We start from the raw sequence: 8,121 nt of genomic DNA on the forward strand, positions 1-8,121 counted from the left end.
TTGGTGTAAACAAATGCTGATGGCCAACTGGGTGCTTGCCTGTGAAACAGGGACACTACGACAGATCGAGTAAATGCCACCAAGTGACCCCCCCCACTCCAGCCCCCCCCAAATTCTGCCTTCCTGCATGTTTGAAATTTTCCTCAAGCATTAAAGAAAAAAATATATCTGTTAGGTGAGCCTGATACATTCTACGAAGACAAAATGTTCAAACTTTGCCAAGTTGCATGGGTTTTCTAAGTTAAGGCAGCACTACACAACTGGATTTCCCATCTCAGCATCATAGTGCGTGCCTTGAAAGCAGTCCACTTTAGCGTTAATGAACACACATTGACTTTTTTTCAATGTGATGCCTATTATTCTCAACCTTATAGTAAGTATTTAAAATTAAAAATATTAAACTTAAGTAATATTTAAAAAATCAGGTATTTCTTTTGCAGAGGATGTGATTACAGACTTAAACACCCCAGGAATGAGCTTTAAAAAAAAATCTCTAGTAGTAATGAGTTTAAATGCTGGGGTGTATGTAATTCAATGATAGAGCGCTGTCTAGCATATACAAGACTACGAATTTGCTCCCCTAGTCCTGAAGAAATAAAAGAAGAAAACAGATTTTCTGGATTTCCCAGGACTTTTCTGGGCACTCTAATTCACACCTGTATCAACTGTATCTTCACACACTGCTTTGGGTAAGTACATGTCACATCGTATGCCATAAAAATGGACTTTATTGCTGGTGTCCCAACAAACACAGGCTAAGCACAGAGGGAGCGAGTTAATGTCTGGTAGTCTCCATTCTGAGAGATTGCGGGGAGGGTGGCTGAGTGCTGCACCTGACCAGAAAAAATAAGTATCATCACACTGCAGGTTGAGTTCACAAAGCAAATGTCAAATTATTCTCAAGTTAATTTCTCATTTGTATGGTCGCAGCTACAACGCACCTAATATGATAACAAAGAGACTGACAAAGTTATTCACTTTAGAAGACACGGTAATTACTAGATGCATGTTAGTTTTTCCTAGGGAGACGAAATAAATGTCTATTAACCCTAGAGGAACACCAACAAGAGGCACAAGTAAATCCCACAAGTTCCAGCTTGGAAAATTCGCTTATTTGGCTTGTTTACAGAACATGAGTGTGAATATGTGTGGGGGTAAAAGCATAGATGTTTTAGTTTGCTTGCTTTCTTCTTCTTCTTCTTCTTCTTCTTCTTCTTCTTCTTCTTCTTCTTCTTCTTCTTCTTCTTCTTCTTCTTCTTCTTCTTCTTGTTTTTTGTGTTTTTGTGTTTTGTTTTGTTTTTTGTTTTTTTTTTGAGGCAGGTTCTCTCTCTCTGTAGCTTTGGCTGTCCTGGACTCGCTTTGTAGACCAGGCTGGCCTCAAACTCACAGTGATCCACCTGTCTCTGCCTCCCTGAGTGCTGGGTTAGTTTGCATTCTATTGCTATGATAAACATGACAGCCAAAGGCAATTTGAGGAAAAAGGCGTTAGTTGACTTTTGCATCCCAATCACAGAGGATCATGGGAGAAGTCAGGGCTTGAGCAGAGGCAGGAATTATGGATGAGAGCTGCTTACTGGCTTGCTTTTCCCAAGTGGTGAATCCAGAGTATCAGATGCACTTATCTCAATAAATTCTTTAAAGACAAGCCAGGTGCAGCGGCACACACCTTTGATCTCAGCAGTCAGGAGGCAGAGGCAGGCGAATCTCTGTGAGTTCAAGGCCAGTCTGGTCTACAAAGTGTGTCCAGGACAGCCAAGGCTACACAGAGATAGCCTGTCTCGAGAAACCAAAAGAAAGAAAAGTTCTTTAAATACTTTACAGCACGGGCTTTTGGCACACGCGATTGCTACTGGGGCAGTCTCTAGTAAATGTAGGTTTCATGGAGTTGGAGAACCAGCTCCAGATACCACCAACCCCACTGTAATGGGTGGCCTCTGCCTCCTACGTTATGGAACCTGCACCCTGGAGTCCTTTCATTTACCTCTCCCTCCCGCCCCCCACGGCCCAGCTCCCATTATGGTTCGGGGATTGAACCCTGGGCCTTGCACATGCTGAGTTACAATGCTCAGCTACAATCCCAGCTCCTTAAAAAAGAAAAAAAGATTTATTTATTAAGTATACAGGATTTTTGCCTGCATGTGCACCTGCACGCCAGAAGAGGGCACCACATCTCATTATAGATGGTTGCGAGCCACCATGTGGTTGCTGGGAATTGAACTCAGGAACAGTATGAGAGTGTTATTCCTTGACGGCAAAAGGCCAGAATACAAGACTGGCTCACATTTAAAAAAAAAAAAAAATGCCTTCTACTATTAATTTCAAAATGTTAATTATGAACCAGTGGAGTGTTGTTATAAACAGAATGAAATTCCTGAGCATTTTAGCAGATTGCTTAAATCTCTAACAGTCTAAGAGATGACAAATAGCAGGAAGGAGGACACTGAGTCCACAATACATGCTAATAAGATAATTAGGGCCGGGTGTGGTGGCGCATGCCTTTAATCCCAGCATTCGAGAGGCAGAGGCAGGTACATCGCTGTGAGTCCAGGACAGTCAAGGCTAACAGAGAGACCTTGTCTCGAAAAGCAAGCAAACAAACAAACAAACAAAAAATAATTAGACGTTGGCACAAAGAAACGGCCACACCTATGATATACTACATTATGTCAGGTTGTCTTTGGTAAGTCCCTGAAGAGCCTTAAGTCATCTTGGTAACGTAGGACTCGTGACGCCTGTCTTGAGGGTTGTTTTTAGTGATAATGTACATTACACAATGTATGCACTGTACTTGGCACAAACACAGAAACATAGAAAACAGTTGCTGCTATGAGTCAGTGTGTTACATATAAATTAGGAAAAAAAAAACCAAAAACCAAGCTGCCTAATTGATTTAGAGATACAGACAGCAAAATCTTTCTGTCTGAGGGGCAGAAAGCAAGCAGGGTTCTGAATATAGAAGCTTGGAGGACAGTGTCCTCGAAGCCGAGGATAGGGTGAGCCCTGCTCTAAGACCCTCGACATCTGTGAAACAGTGGTCCCCATCAACGCGTCATCTGACGTCAAGTGTGTGTATCAAGAGCTGACAGACAAAGGACCCTGACTGTGTCTGGGGCTCCAGCTTGCCTTGGTCCCCACTGTTGGCTCAGTCCACTCAACTGTGTCCATCATCTTCTTCACCCACCTGGGTCTTCTATCCATCCATCCACTCATCCTTGCGCCCGGGCTGGGCCCTGTCCTTTCTCTTTCTTTGGGTCCCACCTACAGCTTCCCCCACGAACCTGCCAATGGAAGTGGGCCTGACCCACAGCAGCAGCTTCTCCCTTGCAGGGAGGAGCTATACAATGGAATCCACGAAGTCACACCGTGCAACAGGGAGGAGCTGCAAAGACTGTCTCTGGATGAAGGGTGATGGGAAAGAGAGAGGGGCAGGGAACAGGTTCTTTTATATGGTGATGCAGTGCGTGGGCAGGGAGAGGACATGAGGCTTGGGCTACCGTGGGAGTGTGTCGCATCTTGGTGGCTGGTGAAGACGTGCCCTGCTGTCGGCCAGTCCCTGGACCTGGTCAATGAGTTACCTGATGGCTACCATTGGGGGATGGGACAACAGAAGGGACAGGGCTGGGTCAGCTATCCCGAGAACAGCCTTGAGAGAAATTCTGGAAACGAAGGAAAATATCTGACTTTGGTATCTTTTTAGGGGTTGACGGAGGAGGTTCCTCAGCAGGGATTTAGTCTGGGATAGCTACACAACAAGAAGTGTGCATGAGGTAGGTACTGGGTAGACTCCTAACTACGGCTCAGCGTGTGGCTTCTTAACTCTGTCAGGGGGTGGAGGCACTGCAGAAGTTCGAGCACAGCCTGACTTCTTCAGGCTGTGAGATCTGGTCAGCTTGGAGGGACCAGATCTTAAGTTGGCAGGCTCATGTGCGAAAAGTTTAAAAACAGAGCAAAGCAATTTTAAAGCAAAATATCAAGTGGAGGGTAAACATCTGCCACCAAACTCCTAAAATGAAGCCAGGCATGGTGGTGCACGCCTTTAATCCCAGCACTTGGGAGGCAGAGGCAGGCGGATCGCTGTGAGTTCGAGGCCAGTCTGGTCTACAAAGCGAGTCCAGGATAGCCAAGGCTAACAACTCTACATGTTGGGGCAAATGAGGAAGCTGTTGACCTGACCCCTCTCAGAGCCCGGGGATCAGCATGCACTAGGGCTCCATGTCACCATTCTTACGCCAGGCTATGAATCCCACGTGCTGCGTTCTGTGACCTTATCCGCAGAGCACAGCCCTTAGACCTTGGCCCCGAAGGCCGCCTCAGCAGGTACACAGGTACCAGACCCTGGACTTGCATTTACCCTTCACTCTACTTCAACTGTCACTGAGGATTTCTCCCTCTGGTCCGTCCTCCCTTTAGAAGCCAAGGGGAAGCAAGAGTCACTTAGAAACTGTATTGAATAAAAAAGAAAGGGCAAAGAAACAAAAAGACCGATTCCTTCGTTGGCCCATGAGGTATCTAAAAGTGGGATAAGGAGCCTGGCATCTCTGCCTTCGTTTTGTGTCTGTTTCTATTACTTTGGGCCAGACTCCTGCTTGGCTCTAGAGGCAAGTCAACCATTCACGGAATGTCTGTATATAACCTGGTGATGCCTAACCTGTCACATCCTCCTGCAAGGCTGAAGGCACCAAGATGGATCACTGTCCTAAGCATACAGTCATCTTGAATGCCAGATGTAGAGCAGACTTACAGGACAGAGCTCCCTCTGAAATGGTGGTGAGGCTGCTGCTGCACTCAGCAAAGTGGGAGGACGCAAATTAGCATGACAATGACAAACTTACTGAGGGAAAAAAAATCAGGGAAATAATCACAGTCACAATGACACTCGCCCCTCCCCCAAAATTTACACACCTTGGGGGAAAAAAAAATCTAACCCAGGAACAGGTTACTATAACAAGAGAGTAAATCCTCGTGGAGAGTGAATATTTATCTAGTCCCCCAAATTAATATGACTTACACATAACTTCCTATTACACAGTATAAATGCTATGGGATGAATGGTCATGGACTAATAGCTTTAGTCATTACGTGATTTTTCAATCAGCAGATACTAACGGTATAACCCCCCCCCCAAACATGTTCTGTTTCAAAGGGTAAATAGTAATGCAAAGCCTTGCATGCCACCTGCATTAATAGTAGGCTGGGACAGCTGGTTGCTCTCTTTCCCTACGGCTCCATACTCGCAAACAGTAGTCTTTAAAATGGGAAAATATAGGACAATCCACTGGAGATAAAGAAAAAAATACCTGAAATTCTGTTTATATTCTTTTTATCTTTACCTTTATAACGACTGAGAACGTGAACAAATACCTACAAATACAGACAAAACAAATGAATCCAGGGACTGGAGCTATGGCTCAGTAGTAAAAGCGCTTGTTGTGTTTGCAGAAGTCCTGTGTTCAATTCCTGGCACCTCACAACTGATTGTAACTCCAGTTTCAGGAGATCTGATGTTCCTTTCTGACCTTTATTGATACCAAACATGCACACAGTGAACATACGTGCAGACAAAGTACTTATACACATAAAAAACGAATTGATTCTATCAAAGTCCAACATGGAGAACCAATGCTGTTGGGATTACATAAAGGAATGTGAGTGAAGAGTTATTTACAGAATCATGGATGACTCATAGGTTGCTGAATCACTATAAAGTCCACCTCAGCCTGGGTGATAACTGATGAAAACTGCATCCCTGGAGCTCCTCCTATGACTTTCAGGCAGCTCCACAGGTCGGAAGGTCTCCTCTTCCAAGCAAGTGTTCCTGCTTCTATAACCTTGAGGGTTGAAACTTTGTGACTCTCTTAGTTTCAGGAACTTCTTGAGACTTGTGAGTTGTTTACTTCCTTTGTCTTGCCACTTTTGTTTACTTTATGAGTCTTGATGAGTGTCCCTCCAGGAGGGAATAGTTCAATGATTCTTTGGATAGGGGGTTGTTTGTTTTTTTGAGTCAGGGGCTCACTATGTTGTCCAGGCTGGCCTGGAACTCAGAGATCTACCTGGCTCTGCCTCCTGAATTTTGGATTTAAAGGTCTGTCTTACCACATTGGGCACTGTACCTTCCTGATTTTTAATGAGTCTTCCTCTAGGACAGAATGTTATTATTATTATTTTGGAATGGCTACACAGCACACACGTACGATTTACAAATAAGTACTTATTCGTGACATCACAGTTAAGAGCAAGTCTCTGTATTGGTTGCCTGGGTAACCAGGCACCCTGTGCTTCAGCATCAGTAAGAGGAAGTCACGGGTGCTTGGGCCCAGACTTTATGTAAACTGAGTGAGTCAGTGCACACAGATTATTTGGGCTAGTGCCCTGAAATAGTAAGTGCTGTGTGAGCTTGTCCTATGACAGAATCAGGTATTGTGGGTGTGTTGAATTATGCCAAGTGCACCCTTCTCTCTCCCCACTTTTACTCTGTCCTTGCCTAGCTACAAAAGTGTGCAGTTTTTGAAGTTTGACGGTTACTTGTTTGAACCATTGCACTAATTCACCAAACACTATCACTGCAAGATCCTCCCTCGATCTCCCTCCTGGCCCAAGCCGGCTCCAGCCTTGGAAACTGAGCTGACCTTACCACGGGGTGCCACTTCGCACAAGGCGAAAGGCGTCCTAGCCTTTGAGACAATTGTTCTTTGTTCTTTCTCTCTCCTCTGGCTGGTGTGCTACCCAGAGGTTCTACACAGCTGGCCTGCGATGGGCCCAAAGAAGGCTCCACTCATAGCAACTGCCTGCCTCTCTCTGTGGATAGAGAAAGGCTTCTCTGTGTTGTAGCTGCCTCGCCTTGCCTGTCAGCTGCTGGGCAAACAGCTTTTGGTGTTCTGCTCAGAGTACTGGTCACCCCATGTCTAGGCACGGCACTGAGTGGGGGAGACGTTAGGGGTGGGGTGGGCTTTCCTCTGATTCCTCTTGTTTGACCACGAGTCTCACTTGCAGCAGCCACAGTGCAGGCAAACTCAGACATTCCATCCTTCTCCTTCCGGGATCTTTGGGAAGGCTGGACCACCACCCCAGCTCTGCTCTCTCCTCTCTCTGGGGACCTCTCATTCTCTCCGATGCTTTATAACACACGCAAATAGATGTAGGCAATTGGGCGGATGATTATGCAAATGATGCCTTCCCTAGTTTCTTCTTCCAACTCCGGGAGAAAGTAACAATAATGATTAAAGGGTGGAGTGAATAATCAGCATGCGAAAGGTAAGGGGACTAAAGCTTACTCTAGCAAATGAAACACGATGACCATCTCTCAACAGGGCCCCACTAATAGCCGAATCAAGCAGGAACCCACCGAGCCCTCAAACTTTCCTGAAAGCCTCCGTTGTGTGGCGAGACACAAAAGCCGGTCACCTGTAATCGGCTGCGGTGGCCTTTGAGCAGATGGGATTATCCTCGTGCCTGCACCTCACTGGGCGCCTTCGGGCTTCGGCAACCATGTCTGGCAAACCCGATGTGACTGAGATCGAGAAATTCGATAAGTCGAAACTGAAGAAGACAGAAATGCTATCAAAAGAAACTATTAAACAGGAGACGCAAGCTGGCGAGTCGTAATGAGGCGAGTGCCGCCATATGCACTGTACAGCCCACAAGCGTTGCCTTTTTTTTTTTTTTTTTTTTTTTTTAGTAAATGTCATGTTGGTTTTAAAATTTTTTTTTCTTTATATTTATTATTATGTATACAGTACTCTGCCTGTATGTACACCTACAGGCCAGAAGAGGGCATCAGATCACATTATAGATGGCTGTGAGCCACCAGGCGGTTGCTGGGAGTTGAACTTAGGACCTCTGGAGGAGCAGTCAGTGCTCCTGACCTCTCTTTGCTTCTTCTAGCCGTTTAACTTTGTAAGATGCAAAGAGGTTGGCTCAAAGTTAAATGACTGTACTGCCCCTTTCTCATCAAAGAATCAGAACTGCTAACCAGGAGCGCCTCCCCTGCCTCTCCCACCCATCTGCGGGTCTGGCTGGCAGAGAGGACAAAGGTATTGTATGTTAGTGAAGGGCAAAGCTGGGTGAGAGATGGTGAAATAGAGAGTAAAATTCAAGAAGGTCCAAGCTGGCCTGCAGGATGTA

At 45.6% G+C, this 8,121-nt stretch overlaps 1 protein-coding gene across 1 annotated transcript; it reads left to right on the top strand.

Annotated features, from left to right (window-relative positions):
* The first annotated feature begins 7,473 nt into the window (after nt 1-7,473).
* Nucleotides 7,474-7,602, top strand: LOC127193070 (thymosin beta-4-like). Its single transcript, XM_051150414.1, has one exon. The coding sequence runs from the start codon at nt 7,486-7,488 to the stop codon at nt 7,600-7,602; it is 117 nt and encodes a 38-aa protein (XP_051006371.1). The 5' UTR covers nt 7,474-7,485.
* The last annotated feature ends 519 nt before the right edge of the window (nt 7,603-8,121 follow it).

This window comes from Acomys russatus, chromosome 8 (assembly GCF_903995435.1).
Source record: "Acomys russatus chromosome 8, mAcoRus1.1, whole genome shotgun sequence".
NCBI lineage: Eukaryota > Metazoa > Chordata > Mammalia > Rodentia > Muridae > Acomys > Acomys russatus.

What these genes read in the sequence shown, in the direction of transcription:
- LOC127193070 (XM_051150414.1), top strand. Translation starts at nt 7,486, where the DNA reads ATGTCTGGCAAACCCGATGTGACTGAGATCGAGAAATTCGATAAGTCG.